General features: G+C 40.1%; 1 protein-coding gene across 2 annotated transcripts in view; it reads left to right on the top strand.

Annotated features, from left to right (window-relative positions):
• The first annotated feature begins 3,103 nt into the window (after window positions 1–3,103).
• Window positions 3,104–18,495, top strand: part of nbeal1 (neurobeachin-like 1) — a 57,790-nt gene continuing 42,398 nt past the window's right edge. For both annotated transcript variants that reach the window (XM_039606686.1, XM_031757785.2), the window contains exons 1-3: window positions 3,104–3,199; window positions 3,720–4,117; window positions 17,848–17,939. In XM_039606686.1, coding sequence (XP_039462620.1) covers window positions 4,067–4,117; window positions 17,848–17,939 — 143 coding nt within the window. In that variant the 5' untranslated portion in view covers window positions 3,104–3,199; window positions 3,720–4,066. The remainder of the gene's footprint in view (window positions 3,200–3,719; window positions 4,118–17,847; window positions 17,940–18,495) is intronic.

Raw genomic sequence — 18,495 nt, forward strand, 5'->3', positions numbered from 1 at the left:
ATTAGACTCTTTGGTTTTACCACAGGCTACATTGTTTAAAGAACAGAACAACAAAACAACACATCCACAATCAGCTGTGTAAATACATTCCTGCTGTAGGTTTGAACATATATGCACATAGAGTTCCTGTATAGTATCCTTAAAACCTGTCATACATCGGGAGGGCGGGGGGGGGCAAACTATGCTATGAACAATAGAATACGTGAGCAATAGAATATATCTAGTGTTCCATGTAGTAGTTAGAAACCACAAGTAGAAATAGAAAAACAAAGTTTCCTGTTCCGATCATGGAAAGAAGATTTCTACTGTGCCCTATGACCACTTCTCCAATAATGCCTTTCTGTTTTACTGAACCGTGCATTTAGAATACAGTGATCTCTCTGTAACTGTGATTAAGTGTACTGTGTATGAAAACTGTGACTTACAGTACATATCAAATATGGTAGCTGTATGAGCCTTATATATACACGTGTTATAAAATGATACCGAATGTTTTGCCAACTTGTCCTCATGAATCTTTTTGCAGTTTTTGTCTTTTGGTGGTGTGATGGTTGGCACTATTGCCTCACAGCAACAAGGTCCCAGGTGGGTCAAACCTACCAGCTGCGGCCTTTCTGTTTGGAGTCTGCATGTTCTCCCTGTGCCTGCATGGCTTTCTTTTAGTACTCCAGTTTCTTTCCACAATCCAAAGACATGCATCTTAGGTTAAGTCGTGATTATAAAATATGTTATGTGTATGTTAGGTAGATAAAGTGCTTTAAGTTGTAGAATAAAGCATGTGTGCATGTGACACTCTGAATGTGAGTACGCTGCATTATGTTGTGAGAGACGTGTTTAATACTAACAAAAAAATTAAGCTGGTTATTTTTTGAACTTGAAGAAAATTAAGTAGCAAAGTGGTCTGCTATTATATGCAGTGCTCTCTCAAAGTTAGGTAGGTACTACAATACTAGAGGGAACTCCAACAGGCCTCTCTCATAGATGTTCTGCTGATCATCTTGGAGGAACACTTGGCAAGTGTGAGGAGAAAGAACTCCCTTTTAACAGGAAGAGACTCCCAGCAATGCACAAGCTACAGAAGTAGAAGAAAATGTAATGACATATAATAGTGGCATAGAAAGACATGGAGAGTGAATGGATGGCAGAGGAGAGGATGGAGGATGTTTTAAGCCTGTTGCAGAAAAACTGCGGGATGCTCTCATCCTTCAGAATTGTAAGTGATGCATTTATATATTCTGTAGATAGGACTTTTTCTCTGTGTCTTTGTTTTAGGACTTTTTAAATTTCAATCAATCAATTACAGATACTCCTGATCTCAACTTATCATGTATATTAAGCAAATCTGTCCACAGGATCCATTTCTTCCATTCCAACCTCTCCACCACCATGGGCAAGCCCAAAGGGTGTCAAGGACAAGATTGTAGTTCTCCACAAGGCTGGAATGGGCTACAAGACCATCAGCAAGAAGCTTGGTGAGAAGGTGATCAGTGGTCAGACGAAACCAAAATGCTTGGAGGAAGCAAAATGCTGACTATGATTCAAGAAACACCATTCCCACAGGGAAGCACGGAGATGGAAATATTATGCTTTGCGGCTGTTTTTCCTTCTAAGGGTACAGTACAGCTTCAATCCATTGAGGGGAAAATGGACGGAGCCATGTACTCTTTAATCTTGGATGAATACCTCCTTCCCTCAGCCAGAACACTGATAAGGGGTTATAAATGGGTCTTCCAGCATGACAGTGACCCAAAACATACCGCCAAGGCCACAAAGGAATGGCTGAAGAAGCACATTAGGGTTATGGAGTGGCCTCAGGCCAGGACTCAGTCATGTAGAATTTTCTGTGGAGAGAGCCAAAGCTTTAAGTTTGTAAGTGACAACCAAGAAACCTAAAGGATTTAGAGAGTTTCTGGAAAGAGGAGTGGGCCAAACTCCCTCATGAGATGTGTCCAAACATGGCGACCAATTACAAGAAACGTCTTACAGCTGTGCTTGCTAACAAGGGTTTCTCCTCCAATAATAACTCATTTTTTTGCTTGGGTAGCCAATACTTATTTCACTCATGACATGCAAATCAGTTTATCAAGTTAATGTCATGCGATTTTTCTGGATTTTTGGTTGGTATTCTGACTCGATCCATTAAAATCAAACTACCATAAAAATTAAAAAGACTTTATTATAAAGACTCTTCATTTCTCAATGAATAAATGTATCACTGATGTGAACTCAGTAGTAGCGGCAATACTAATTCTTTCTGCATATGACCATTTCTAGAGGTCTGAAAGTTGTAGTTTTCCTCTGCTCCACTGGGCGGCAATAGAACATCAAAATAAACAGACCGTAACCACGTAGGTCCACATCGACAACGTAAGTGAGTGAAAACTGTCGCAAATACTCTGACTATTGTAATATACATCAGAAGCATATTTCGTCACTATTCAGCAGCTTCATTTTTAAACGATAAGTAAGTTATTTAAAAAAAACACCCTCGCCTTCATGAACGCCTTCGAGTGGCTCGTTTTTGTATTTTCGTGCTAGACGCTGCAGTTTCTTGTTTATCCGGTTCCCCCACCAAATTAAAATCCCCCTTTACGCTTATACTGTGTACAGTATATGAAGTACTAAGGTTTAAGTCTAGTTTAACAAAAGTACATTACAATATTCCTTTTACACTTGCTTTTGCTTTGGACTACATATTAGGCATTTCTTTATTTCTTATAACTATAGGACCAGAACATGTTGTTATTTCGAGCCATTACATTTTCCTAAATAGTACTATATGCCTACTATGACAGCAAGATAGACCACAACCCATAGTTTCCATTTAGGGAGAGTATAATTGTGGCTCCCTTGAAATAAACATCATATAAACTTAATAAGCTCCTTATGGTGTTATATTCAGCTTCTTACGTGTAATTATTTTAGTTTCATCAAAGTATTCTACTTTATTTATGACATTTTGATTATGAAGGTGTTTACAGTTTTGGCAGCTGTAACACTGGTGTTTTCCAAATTTTGGAGCTAAATAAAATATGTTTATTTTATAGAAATTATATAGTTTATAGTCGACTCTTATTTTGAAATAAGTCAAAGCGTTAGTCCACAGGAAGTCGCTGTGCGTCCTTGTTGTCGGACGCTGGACGTAAAACCAACAACTCTGGAAACGGCGTCACTGACAGTTGGTCTTTTCTTTGCACAGGTGAGCGGTCTGCAAGTTATCGATAGGGTTATTTTTATTTCTGGTGTTTTTAGCGGTTTATCACTTTCATGTGAGCCCTCTGTAGCCGGGCAGGCATTGGCGGACGCAGCGTTTGTGTCACATGAGGAGGAGGAGGAGAAATGGTGGCTTAAAAAATAGAAAAAGGCTATTTTTTTTGACAGACAGCTAGCTTATAGCGAGCTTGGTCAGGTAAGGTTAACTACACAGCAGTGTTTGCCCAGTGTGGCCGAAGAGACTGTACGGAATAAGCTAGTCTGCTTGCAGCTTATCAGTAGAGCACACAGTAGAAATAGACATGTTTATATGTATGTGTTTTGTCTCGTAGTTGACCGCCACAGTACATCTGAGCTCGGAGCCAGCTGGGCAGCTCAAAGTACACAGGGAGTAACGTTACTGAAAGTATTTTGTTGCTCGCGGTTGATAGCCTTGCCATTTGTCTTACAGTGACCAAACACCTGCCTCCATCATACGTAATTGTCTGTGTTGTTATCCTTGATAGCGCAAACGCTGCTGGGAATACCTCCAACAGAAGAACCGGGAGGGGAAAAAAGTGGGAGTCGAGGCCCAGCTGCTCCAGCAATTCCAGCTATTGCACTCCGGGGGCTTCACATTTCTCCTTTGCCATGGAATATATTTTTTAAAAGTCTCCCTCTATCAGGCTGTTGCCTCAACACGTTGCACAGCTTTTCCCACTCTTTTTAAAAGGACTATCACACCTTTGTCAGAGTTGGTAAGTCATGAGCACTGAAGCAATGAAGCCGTTTAGCTCATGACGAGGAACCATGAAGCAGCCAGGGAAGTGACCTCTGTGGACACCGCAGCCTGAGGGTACCCCTCACTGGCACCATGGCATCCAACGAGAGACTGTATGAAGTCTGGATGCTCTACTGCACCAAGGTAAGGTTTCTCCTTTTGCACACACACACACACACACACACACTTCCCCTGTGGAAATGTCATTGGTGTGAAGTAATGGACCGAGTGAGGGCATTTCCTCCCTGGCAAAGAGGTTATTCGCTCATGCTATTTATGTTTTTTGAAGTCTAGCAACAGATTAAGCCCATTTGCTCTGACAGGCTGTGGTTATGAGAAAGTACAGCCTGTGCTGACAGACAGGTTGAAGGCAAAGACAATTAGTGCATTGCGGTAAAAGGCAGGCTAATGAAATTGCTTGTAGATCCTGAAGGAATTATTGCAGCGAGACACATTATGTTTATAAATGAATAATTAATTCACTGAGGACAAATTTTGTCATAATGTCAGGTGGATGTGGTTTCTAATGAATGTTAAATTCAACCCAAGCGAGGATGCATTCTTGACTGTATCATGATCGTGATATGTTGTTAATGCTCTCTTACTTTACCAGTAGAGATGAATGAAGGCACGCCAGAGTAGAGACAGCACCCTTTGAGTCAGCTCTTGGCAAGATTTAATTCACCCTGTGATAAAGCATGCGCGCATCCTGCCATCCAATCAAAACGGCGTGCCTGAGCCGCTCCTCACGTGAGCCTGGCTGCAGTCACACTACCTACCTCCCACAGTAATCCCTCACAATAACGTACCGTGCACAGCCCTCTGAGAAGTGTGGAGGGCTGTGAAGCTGTTACTCTTACTTTTAGATTACGACATCCAGTAATCCTCATCCTGAGAAGTAAAGCATTTGAATGCTGACACACAGAGTGTTTAATACCAGCGAGCTGGGTGTTTGGGGTCTCTGAGATTGTTGCAGTCACTTGTGAAAAAGTGAGCATATACATTACATTTCCTCTAGCAGGACTTTTTCTTTGCATTGACTGAGCATTATATTGCAAGGAAGGATCATTGCATTCGAGCCTGGCTTTCAGCCAGAGTCCACTGAGCTAATCTTTATGTCTGCATGAAGCAAAAGGGACGTGGCGAGAGATGCATTCTAATATATATGATATACATGTGCATGTACAGGTGAAGTGAATCATTGTTGATCTTGTTACAATGCTGGGAAACACTGGAGCTTTGCATTCATACTAATGCTATTTGACAAGGACACCTCTGAAGCCCAGAGCCTGTTTAATCAGCACTAGGGAGATCTACACAGTATGGGGCAGACCATTTTAATGATATGGTCTGTGTGTGGGTTGTCTAGCCTTTAGTCACATGGTCTAAATTGGTCAAGGAATGTCTCTTTCTGTGGCTTAACTCTTGTCTGAGCTCTGAGACCAGCCACGCTGTGTCCCACCAAGTGTTTAACTACAACCGGCCTCTTATTACAACTTTCTCTTCCCAACTCTTTCTCATTGCAAAGTAGCAAAACAGTTTCCTTGTTTTCAGGGCTTCTGCAGGTCATTAGAAAATCTTAAACGGTTTGAAGGGTGGAGGGTGCTCTGTCCTTGTTTTTATTCAGTGAGCTCTGCAAAAGCTTTGAGCTCCTTTATGAAATGGTGTAGGAAGCCTGATCTTAAAGGAGCTCTAAGTAAGCTCAGAAAACCACAGTTATTAATAACACCCATCTCTCGTAACAGCTGCTAAGTGAAGTGCATTCTTGGTCTTTGCGGGTAGCTTGTTCAGATCTTTATTGGCCAAAACGGTGGGCACACTCAAGACTGCCTTTGATTATTATTCATGTATTTTTCCAAAAGCTAGGAGACCAGCTGTGTGTATATTAAGTATCAGTAAAAGAACAAGGTTGACTTGGATGAAGCAACCAGCTAGGCACTTGTTATGTAGCTAAGTTACATCTAGCTGGCTGACTGCCCCCATGTTGGCTTTCACTGTGAAAAGCCGATACTATTTAACTTTATGACTTTACATCATTTACATCACCAACTGCCATTTCAACTCGCATATTACTTTGCTAGTCACAGTGATAGCATGGCAACAGCTAGTTGAAGATGACCAGCTGAGTTACAAGAAAGCGCTACACATTAGCCCAGAGACCGTATAAAAGATTAAAAAACATAGCTACTGTGCTGTCACCCAATGTCCAGTTATTAAGCCTTGATATGAATGTTTCCACTGCCGCCATGTATATTTAAAAAAAACAAAACAAAACAAAAACAGGATGGAGTGCAGCTCTGACTGTGAAAGCGCTCTTCTTTTGGCTAACATCTTATAATTGACAAGTGATTATCCAAAGAATGTACCACAGATAATCCTCCATTCTGAAAAACAGTTTGAGCAAGATTTACAAAATGATTATAAACTGAGGAGGGAGATCACTACAGAGAACTCTATAGGTCTCTAACTCTAAATAGTTTTGTCCAACAACAGCTTACTCTGTTGGTCTTCAAGATAAATTTTTCATTTATTTATTTTATTTTTAGTTTTTTTCTTTTAAATCTCTTCCACATTAACTTCCCTTTTCTGACCCATAAGCTACAACTATATTTTATACTGTCTGTCCGTTAGCCAGAAAGATGACTCTGCATCAGGTTTTGGTCCTGAAAACCAAACAGTTTGACTCGAATGCTCTGCTGACAGTAACCAGCTTTCCCCTGATGGCCAAATTCCAGGATGGGCTTCATTACATAGATATAGCTATTTTATAACCAATTTCACCTAACAGTAGCTTATCTGCAAATGCACACAAATTACATAATGCCTAACTAGCAGCTAGTTGGCTAAACTTAGTTTGCTTTCTCGCTAACAGTGTCACTAGCTAAGTTCTATCTGATGCCACAGTCTTGTTTGTTTTGTTGTCTGTATGTGGAGCTTGTGTTGAGTCTTTGTGCTGGGAGCCAGAGTAAGGCAATGGGAATAAGCATAAACGTCACATTCTATGGATTTTCTTGGAAAATTTGACTCAAGTCCTTGACATTGAAATCGGACCACATGCTGTTAGAGGCAACAAAGAGCGTCAGGGAAAATCTACTGTTTGAATTATGTTGGAGTTCTTTTAAACATTAGCATTAAAAAGCAATTAATACATGAAAAAACTGCCTAATTTGCAATGAAATGCTAGTAAAACACATAGTACTGCATTTAAGCTATAGTTTAACGTTTATAATAACATCTAATTCAACTTTCAATGATAATGCAATTTATCGTAGCGTTAGTAATTTGCAATATTGTAACACTTTTAAGACTTAATACAACATTCAGGATAATCATTAACTCCTGAAACTTGACTATGTTACTCAGTTAGATGACTTTGGAGGCCTCTGTCATATTTGTGTACTCATCCTGATACACACCTCCTTCATGTGCCTTGCCTGGTTAATGATTGGCAACAGTAGAGTCATGACAGCCTTTAGTGTCAGAGGTTAATACTGGCACTGTTGTCTAAGGAGGAGTCAGTCGGGTGAGTGGTGTTGACAGTAGAAGCTTTTACAACACCACCAGCCCTCGGCCCCATTGGGAGAACCAGCTCGTCCTGTTCTGTCAGTCAGACGTCTGCTTTGTGATGATCTCTCTCTGAATCATTATCATTCACCTGACCACTTGGTTCCTGGTACTGAAAGAGGAAGAAGCAATTTTGTGTTTAGACAGACGTGTGTCTGTCCTAGAAGTTTGACTTATGGCATTATAAAACTACTTTTGAATACACTTTAAGCCAGCAGTGGCAGCTGGCCTTTTGGCATACTGATGAAGTCAGAAATTGTTGGTTGAACAGCTGTAGCATCAGTTCCAGTGTGGAGAAGTGTGCAGGAGTTGGTGTTTGTGTATGCACCAGGTCATATTTAGCCATATCTGAACACAGGCACAACATCACAGCATTATCTATTTATACATCATGCTTATTATTTGGGTAGGGTAATCATGAAAAAACAAATAATAAATTAGGTGCCTTCAGATTATACTCAGTACCATGTGTCGCTGGCATATTGGCCTTTGTTTTCCCTTGTTGAATGACAAATGTTTGTTTATAGTGTTTTTGTTTTGTTTCATTCATTTCCTGAAACAGTTGGCGACTGTAGTTTATATAACAATTCTTAGGACTATTTCCTACCACAGATTGATGCACATTTGGTGCTGTTTTGAGTATTTAGGGAAGTATAGGTGGGCAGAATGTAGTAATTTGTCCTCCAGTGTAGTTTCAGGCTGTGCACTCTAAAGTTTTGAACATTATTATGTAAAATAATATTTACCATAGAGTCAGAAGGTCAAAGGAATGCTTACTGTATCTTTGACCTTTCGTTATATATTGCTAGTAGGGAATAGTTGGGAAACATAGTAACAGCTTAGTCTGTATGATTACATTTACATTGTTTGAAAAGTGCTGTTGCTATTCATTATTTAATGCTTCTAAATGACATAAGTGAGGAATTAATGTATTGGTAGATATCAGTTATTATGTTGTATGCATTTCAATGAGAATCTGCAGACTGACTCCAGTTTGCTTCTCTGAGTTATAGTGAAGCAGAGAGGTCGCAGACAACAGCCAAGATGCTTATGTAACGAGCGATCCTCTTCACTGACTGTCATTGGTTCGTGCCATAGTGTTGTGCTCCAGCAGCAATGGTGGCTGCCGGCATACAGTGGCGCAGTAGCTCTGCTCTCTCGCCAGTATTTTATCCAGAAGGGCTTGTCAGACAGTGGAGGGTTTAGCAGATTCCTGAATCGTGCCAGTTCCGCTCTTAAGGCCATTGTGTGCTGTAGAAAAGCCTTTGTGATTTAACCAACCACAGGGAACATTTTACCCTCCTGTGGCTTTAAAGTTGACTCTGGTAACTTAAGAGGAAAAGTCCTCACTCTCTTTGTCAACTGTCCACAACACAGGGGATTCACAGAACCATCATCCTGTGTGATGTCACCCCACACCACCCTGCTTTTTCACTGGATTGGAGCAAATGCCAGTAATTTGCATAAACCCTTGCTCTTATGGGAATCAGGATGCACTGAAAGCATTGGTGGGAACAGGAAGCAAAAGAGTCAAGCTGGAAATGGTGCAAGGTTTCAAAATTTCACATATTTGCTCAAGTAGATTACCCAGTCTAATTTCTGCACACACACACACACACACACACACACACACACACACACACACACACACACACACACACACACAAATACAAATAAACATGTGCATATGCCATACCTCACGCAGTCTGACAAGCTCATGCACTCAGGCTTTGGTTTACTGAATGAGCTGCTCTGTGAAGTTTGTTCCCTCAGGCTAACTTTCTTCCCTGGTGCAGTTCTTGCTTCTCATTTTCCTCCATGCTATGAATATATCTGGAATAACACTGATGTCACTAACAGGGTGTATCAGACATGCCTCGTCCTCGTGCAGTGTGGACCCCTATGCACACGCACACACACACCCACCTATGGCACTTATGTCATAGCCAGAGGAGTTGTCACAGAGTGATGGGTAGTGCTGTAAGCCTGTGTGGTGGCAGAAACAGAAAAACCACAGCCGTCTATTAAATCTAAAGGGAGGAGGCCTTTAAACATTGTGGTTTCAGCGACTCTATACCACTTCCACCTAACCAGGTTGCCCTGAACTGCCACCCGACCAGCTGGCTGACCACGCCTGTCTAGCATCTCATAACAGATCAAGTCAAAATGATGCAACTAAAGATCCTGGCAAAATGACGGCATACAGTTTTAGAGTTTTAGAGCATTGACAGAAAAGCAGTGTTTAATGCTCTAGGAATGAAACAGCTTCCCTGGGAACGCCTTGGATTCCCCTCAGAGGATGCTGGAGGTGGTGATTGGTTGAGTGGCGTCTGAGCATGGCTGCTTAGACTATACCTGGACACAGATAAGTGGTAGAAGATAAATGGATGGTCAAGAATGAGTATAGACTCCAGAAGGAATCGTTTTTTTAAAAAATGAGTAACTATTAGAAAATCCAGCATTGGTCTCTCTTCAGCCCTTCAGCGTTTTCTTTTGGTTCATGCATGTCTCTGACATTCAAAATGACTGAGAGCTATTGATAAATCCAGTCTGGGGTCAGTGGGGATTTCTCTGTTAAGAAGGACGTGCATTGGTCTGTCTTGCTGGTGACCTTTTACAGAGGTCAGTTTAAACAGATATTTGGGATGGGATTGTGATGTAGTAGCTGGGCATAGAATTTAATATGATAATGAACTAAATCATAGAGGCATGTGATTCTCTCATGGGAACTGTCTGTATACACATTGGGACACAAGAATATTGTGGGAGTCTGGACAAGGTGATTGCTGTCGATTGAGGATTCTTACTCTGTGTGAGTGTGACAGAGAGGCCTGTGATGAAGGCTGAGGATAAACAGGGCGATGTAGAGCAGGGTGTGTCCCTCGCCTGCCACAGTACAAACCCTCAATGGGCATCTGTGCTCCCAAGCTGCTGCCTAAAAGAGGACATTCTTTAAGAGACATACACACAGTCATTCAGTCACAAACTCACTTGAGAGGGAAACTGCTGGCTTAAATCATCATCTTCTAATTTCCTGGCAGCAGCATTCATATGCACATAAAGACAATAGACTGTTTATTGCTCTGGTTAGAGAGCAGCGCGGCACCATCCAATAATAAATGTTTTTTTCTGTCATTGGTGTAAGTGACGGGTAACATGGGGAAAGAAGCACACACAGAAGACAGACCATGGCCTCCTAGCAGAACATATTACACACGTGGCTGCTGCTGAGTTCCAGTCCGACGTCTCTCTCCCTCTTTTCTTCTTTTTTTGTCTCTTCCTTGCACACACACATGCAGACGGAGGTCAGCGTCACAGGATTATTCTGATGACTTCACTTGGAATAGCACAGCGCTGGCTGATTCCCACTCTGACACGCAGACAGAAGCAGTCTCCCACTCTGTAGCCAGGGGCTGTGCTGGCTAAGAAACACTGAATCTATTTTTTCCAGTTGATATTTTTTTTTCTTTAGTTCTGAATTTGTAGTCTCCAAACTCTTTTTGTTTATGCAGTGATTTGATAAGGAGTTTAGTAAATTGGTTTATGAATTGCCTTCGCCTGCACCGTTTCCCAAACATAGGTTTTATATGGGCTGGCTGCCTGGATGAGTATATTTTGTGACTTATTTTAACCCCATCCTCAGTATAATATAATTTTAATGTCCCATCTATCTGTCACTCATAACCAGCCTCATGATTTATGTGTCAAGTTTTACTTTCCAGCTGCAGCTGGTTTGGCTAGGTTACAAATCATAATATTCAACTGTTTCTCTAGGTCTTGTGGTAGCTTGGACTACAGCTGGCAGTGACAACTTCTGGCTCCAAAAAGCTAACAGGGTGGCAGCCGAAATGCTAATTTGAGGCTTCAGAATGCAGAGTCCAAAACCAATGGGTGACGTCATGGTAACGGCATCAGTCTTTAATATACAGTCTGTGGATAAAAGTCACTGGAGTGGATTATTCCATTATTTATTTGTCAAGTCGGTCTTCCTGTTTGTCTGCCTTTTGAATGATGGGATGTTTTCTGAGCTCCCACATAAGTGAAGTCACAGCAATGAGAAAGTGCCAAATACAGAGTTACTTAACATCCAATCAAAATCATTTTTGTTTTACATATATTGCATACAGGCATTGTATGTGTTGAGTTCTTGTTATAGCTCCCTTTGTACAAATTTCGTTAGGCAGAAGCGTGAGCAGCTGCAACAGAACGAGAAGAGTAGCATGATATCGCTTCAAAATTCTTGTACTTCCTCATGGCTTGAACGGGCTCAGACTTTTAGCTCTCACACAGTTTTCACTGGATTGATTGTCATAATATCAGTAGGCAGTTCCCTAGAGAGTGAATGCTAAGGCCTTTAAAATGCTCCGGGTTTTTTAATTAACCCTATAAAGGGGGTCAGAGGGGTAACCACCAAATCACAATCTAATTATTTAAAGACCTCTGAATGAGTAGTGGTCAGACTACTCTACCAAATGCTCAATAAACTGAGTGTTACTATAATCTGCCATGTTTAACTCTTCAGTTCTCCTTGACCTAGATTGCTCACTCACACCCTCCAGATGGCCCAAAGTCCTTATGACAGCATCTTGTAAGAGTGCTTGAAGAAGAGATAACTTATGTATGATGAATCGATGATGCTTTCAGAGTTATGTCTGTGATACAGAGCTGAAACAATCAGATTTGTGTGGGGGTTTTATGTTGTTGTTTGGTTTGTTTGTTTTTTTCATTTTAGTAATTTTCTTAAGAGACATTAGCAAGTATTTAGTTGTTACAGCTCTGGTTTTTAAGCAAACAAAACACTAACTTGACATTTTCTAAACAAAGCACTTAACCCAACATGAGCAGTAGATTAATCAGAGACAGTAAATCATCCTTAGTTGAAGCCCTGTTGCAGTGTCTGCTGTAACAATACTACTTGCAAATGCTGTTACTGCCTCACACACCCATCAATTATGCTCGATGTTCAGAGATTATATGAACAATGTGAAAAAGATGTTTCTGTACATGTTGCTTGCAGCCATTCATTTTCAGTGTCCTCAGGTCAGACCAGTTGGCGTCGATTTTGTGTGAGCAATGGGGAGGGACTCAGTGAAGGGTCTGGATGTCCTCCGCCAGAAATTTTGAACATCAGACTTTATTTCCTGAATTCCGGGGAATTTTTGTGCACCAATTTTTACCTTTTCCTCATCTAATTATGATACATAGGTCTTTCTTTATATAAAGGGAAACATAAAGTCAGGTACCAGGTAAAGAAAATGTAATGTTATAGCACAAAGGATGTAGCAGTGACAAAAAATGCATTGTTCTAAATATGTTGCATTTACTAATGCAACATATTACGTGTAATGCTGGTTGTCACAGTAATAAAGAAATTTCCGGAGCAGATTTTTGTAGCACTGTCACTTGTGTGCGTTGTCTTGTTTGTTCCTGTCTGGCCAGTCCTCCTCTGCAGCTGATTCTAATATCTCATCTTTCTCTGGGCATTGTTCCATGGAATTTAGGAAATGCCGGTCAGCCGGCTGCTAGAAATTTGACTGTTAGGAACACTGCCGGGCCTGTTTTCCATTCAGTCAGGTGCAAGTTTTAGCTTTAACGCCCTAAGAAAAAACGCACATGTGTCACTATCAGTTACAGGAACCACGACCTCTCATTCTTATTTTGCTTGTATACACTAAACCTTAAATTCAAATTCTGTTGCTTCTGAATATGAAGCAATGCTGTGAGAAGAGGTTCACAAAAGTCGGGTCAAACATTGCAGCTTGTTGTATGAACCACATAATTTTCTCACACACACACATAAACACACTAAATATGAATATATGAATCTGTTGATTTTTAAAATAAAATAGAGCATTTTAATCAATTTCTTGTTTTCTCCAAAATCTAGGACATAATTATGTACAGGAAAGCTTGACATGGTATGCAAAAGAAAAACCAAATAAATAAACAAACAAAGTTTCATAATTGTCAGTTCATAATTTAAAAATTCTCCAAAACTAACATTTTCTTTGATTGACTCATAAAAAATTGAAAGGGGTTAAATTTAGTGTGAACAGTAATAGAAAAATAAAACACACACACACAAACAAAATTAGAAGAGTTTTGAGAGAATTTTACAACAGCAACCAAAAACAATTTTGAAACGTTTCTCACCAATTTAAGAGCACACCAACACATTTCACTTTGGCATGTGAAATATTTGAAGGGAGCATTTTGGGAAAGCACTACAAGGTAGAGGCTTTCCTCTGAGAAAGCACCTTTGGTCTCGTAACCAAATGTCGAAGTACAAAAACCAACAAAGCCGTGGCTATTAAAATCAATAAGAACAAACCTGAAATTTTGCAACAGGCAAAAATGGAAATTTTCATCCTGAAAACTCTAGTTGCAACATTGTTAAGTGGAACGACTTTTTCCTTGACAGGTAGTGTATCTGCTTAAACTTTGAACTGCTTGATCAAAAAGCAGCATAAAGAGAACTGAGGCCAATTTTACATCAACTATCAAATGCTCTGCTCTACCTGAGTTCTGTTGGTATAGTGCATACTGACCTCAAACCTGGAAACATAATGGTTATGGACCGCCATGAGCCTCCTGTCAAAGTCAAAATTATTGACTTTGCCCTAGCATGTCCCGTGTCTGCAGTGATTCCCGGTACCTGTGTGCAGACAATTTGGTATAGAGCACCCGAAGTTATGCTTCATATTCCATATAATGAAGCAATTGACATGTGGTCTCTGTGGCTGGTAGCTGTGGAGCTTGCTGTAGGGGTGCCACTCTACCCTGGGAGTATGGATTTGATGTTTTGCAATTCATCATAGACACTCAGGGCCAGCCACCAGATTATATTCTAGACTGCGACATGGCCACAGAATATTATTTCCGAAAAGACGACTACAGTAAACAGCGCTGGATATTTAAGACGGGAGAACAATTTCAGTATGAGACAGGATACCAAGTCCAAGAAACTCGATATGTAGCACTTCAGCATCTTGATGACCTCAAACAACTAATCACAGTTAGAACAGGTCCTGAAAGTGGCATATATTTATTGGTCAGCCTGATTAAACAGATGTTGGCCTTGGATGCAAACCAGCGCATCAAACCCTTGGAGATTCTGCGGTATCCATTTTTTGACCCTGGCCTCTCTAAGAGTTCCCCCTACATTGACATGAGGAGCATAGAGGGACAAAAGTCTCCAGTATTGCTTCTTTGACCCCGGACAAAAGTGAAAAAACCACAAGCAGGGATTGGAAAAGGCAGTTAATAGCAGAATTATACTGCAAACGCTTGTTCACAATGAAAACCCAATACTCCTTTAAATCTTTAAATTAAACAAAAAATTAATTAACTTGCTCCAATAATTATCATTTTGGCTTTTTTTAAAAAATTTTCAATTCCCCCTCCCCAGACAGTTGCAACAGATGGCTGTCCCTTCCTGAGCCTGGTTCTGTTGGAGATTTCTCCCTCTTACAAGGGAGTGTTTTTTCTCCCCACTGTCACTAAATGCTTGCTCATAGGGAATCCTCTGATCGTCGGGGTGATAAATACTGTGTAGGGCAGGGGTCTCGAACTGCAGTCCTCGAGAGCTACTGTCCTGCATTACAGTAGCTCTCAAGGACTGGAGTTGGAGACTTGTGCTCTAGGGGAACTAGCAATTCTTGTAAAGATTTTTTTTTTTTTTTTTTTTTTTTTTTTTTTTTTTTTTTTTTTAGAGAAAAGCCTTAAAAACAACAACCAACAAATATGGTCTCGAACTTGGGCACAATTTTGGTGAAAATCCATTAAGTAATCACTGTGTCAAGTTCATACTAATATTCAAAGCGGAGTAGCGGACACCTTACCATCATGTCAATCTGTCAGTCAGACCTCAAACACCACGTTAACACAAGTAAATTGGATACAAATTAATTAAATAAATCAGTATTGTTTTTAATTCTTCAAAAATATAGTGCTACCCTTCAACCTCATGGTCCTGAGTCTGGTGACCCAGGGTTCCTATGTTTTTTAGTTTTGTTAGTATTCCAGTGTCAGCCATGTTTTTTGTTCTCTTTGTGGGTTTTGTGCTTATGTATAGTTTTTAGTCTTTAGGGTTCTGTCTCAGTGTCTTCCCTGTCTTTCACATTTCTCGTGTCCTCTGTGTTTCATGTTGCCTCTCTGTGTCTCCAGTCAGTAATGTCCACGTTTGTTTCTCTTTTTATGTCTTGTCTGCTTTCGTTAGGTCAGGTCAGGTCAAGTCTTTTGTTTCTCAGTTCATTTTTCCCAGCAAATGAAAGCTGGTTCTTTAAGGTCTCTGTCTCAGAGTCCTGCATTTGGGTCCAACCCCTGCCTGACACAGCGCTTACCATGACACAAACCTGTGGTATAAATGTGAAAATCCTCTCATTTTCAGATAAGTTGACCTCTCACCTGGAAGTCAAGGTCACTGAGATTTAAACTTATCTGAGATTTTTAGTAGATGCAACTTAGATATTTGAAAATTCTATGTTGCCTCCTTCTTGAGTTATTGCATTCACAAACGGCCACATGACCACACTACTGTCCTTTTTGACAGCAACATGACGCATATTTCCAGCACCCATAAAAAAGAATAGATGAACCCCATTGAGGTAAATCCATCAAACGTTGCCCACATGGATATAAAACAGGAAACATTGTATTCAAATACATTCTGAACCAAAACAGCTATCACAAGCATTCTGCAGCGCCATGCATGCACTGGTATGCATGCACCTAGTTGGTCAGGGGTTCATCCTACAGCAAGATAATGACCCAAAACACAAGTCAAGCTATGCCAGTACTACCTCAGGAAAAAAGAACAAGATGACAAGCTTGAAAACATGGAGTGACCAGCACAGTCTCCAGACTTAAAGCCCATTGAGCTGGTTTGGGATGAACTGGACAGAAGAGTCAAAGCAAAGCAACCTACAAGTGCCACATTTATGGGAACCTCTGCAACAGATATGAGAAGAACTTTCTGAAGAATATTTGATCTCTGTTGCAGAGTGAATGCCACTGGTGTGTTCAGCTATTGTATCTGCCAAAGGTCGCTACTTTGATTAGTCAAAAGTTTAGAATACATTTTGGTCTATAAATTGATTCCTTGATTTATTTATTTTTAACTTCAATTGCTTATTTGTACTATGCTCTCATTTCAGAGTGCAATGAGATTTTAAACTGGATGATTTTCAAGTTAAATATGGAAAAACTGGGGTGTTCTAAAACTTTTTGACCAGTAGTGTATATATGTGTTTTTCTTGCTTCTAATATAACCAGAGGCAAATATAGAAAAGGCACTGGGAAATATTTACTCAATCCTAAATTATGTGGGGTGATTAGCTAACTCTGATGTACACACAACCATAGAGGAAGTGTGGTAGTGTGCTTAAACTGAAATCAGCCTAGTTTTATTCTTGAGATCATTCTCCTTCTGCTTGTCTAAGAGCATAGGTAAACACAGAGGCTAACAGCTAGTCCTCTCCAGCATCATTGCTCTAGTTCAACAACAAAGTCTGCGTGAGATTAATATCCTTTTTTTTATCCATGTTTCAACTGAAATATCATCATGCTACATTATGCCTTTGGACCACTTTTCTAAGGGCAATTGTCATATTATAAAGATTGTATGTATCTGTCTTCCGTAGTTCCTCCTACATGAGAAGACAAATCTTGATGTAACTTTGCAGAAGTAAAATTAAATATCTAAATCCCATATACAAATATTTTATAGGAATTCCACAATCATATTGATTTGAACATCAGCTGAGTATAAAATGAAATGTCAGACTAGAATGGTGACCACCGATATAAGCATACACATGTTTGCATGTTTCCTATCCCTGTGAGGACCATTCACTGGACAGTGAGGAAGAGTGGAACCCCGAAACAATTTTGAGGTACAGTTAGGAGGTCAGGGGGCAGTTCAGGGTAAGCATCATGTGTTGTGTGTGGGTAAACAATCGTGTATGTATGGAAAGGACAAAATGTGTACACGTCTGTTGGGGAACATTGAAAGGGCTACAAAGGGGTGCATGAGGTACCAGGATTCAATGGTACTCCAAAAGTCAGAAATCTGATGTCGACCTCACATTTACCAGCAACTACTTCCTGAAGTTCCACACAGAAAAGTCATTAATGTCTCACACACACACCACACAACAATTAATTCAATCAAATTACAGCCAAGGTGTGTCAGCTGTCAGTCAATTATTTATTCTAAATATGACAGATTTGTCTACAAAGGTAACTAAAAATACTGTTTCCTCTCTGTACCCTTCTCTCCCCTCCCGTTTCTGTGTCTGTTCTTTTCTCAGAGGGATCCAGACTACTTGAAGCTATGGCTGGAGATTTTCATCAGCTCCTACGAGCGATGTCTCGATGTAGACTTTGAAAAGACACCTTCAAGGTAAACTGTGGCAAATTGCAATGCTGAAGCTTTCTTTCAGTATAACAAATATAATGGTTGTAAAACAGGAATTAGCATTTACACTGAATAACCACTTCTTATTCTTTAACCAAGCCACACTGGTTTGGCAGAAGAAAACACTGACAATGACTTGTCTTCTTGATGAGGAATATTTTTAATAGGATGGTAATTTTTCACTCTTATTTCTAGCATGTGCACCATTATTAGCTAACAGTGTTTTAATTTATCAGCATATTATTTCGAAGTAGATTGCCAACACAATTTGTGTTGTTCCCTTTTGGTATGTGCACTACGACCGAAGCCTCAAGTTTGGGATTTTGGTTGCTGCTATTCTTTGGTTTGGGTTTTATTTAAATTGTATTCAAACGAGATGTTAATATGCTAACTTATTAGGCAATGCTACCAAGCCTAGTTAGCAAGTAAATGGGTAAACACTAAACTAAGTGGTTATGTTGCACAAGCTTAATATTTGAATAGTTGTGTAGCTATACAAAGTGGAATAGTTTATGTGAATATTTTTCTCCTATAAAATAAG

The sequence above is a fragment of the Oreochromis aureus genome, linkage group 23 (assembly GCF_013358895.1).
Source record: "Oreochromis aureus strain Israel breed Guangdong linkage group 23, ZZ_aureus, whole genome shotgun sequence".
NCBI lineage: Eukaryota > Metazoa > Chordata > Actinopteri > Cichliformes > Cichlidae > Oreochromis > Oreochromis aureus.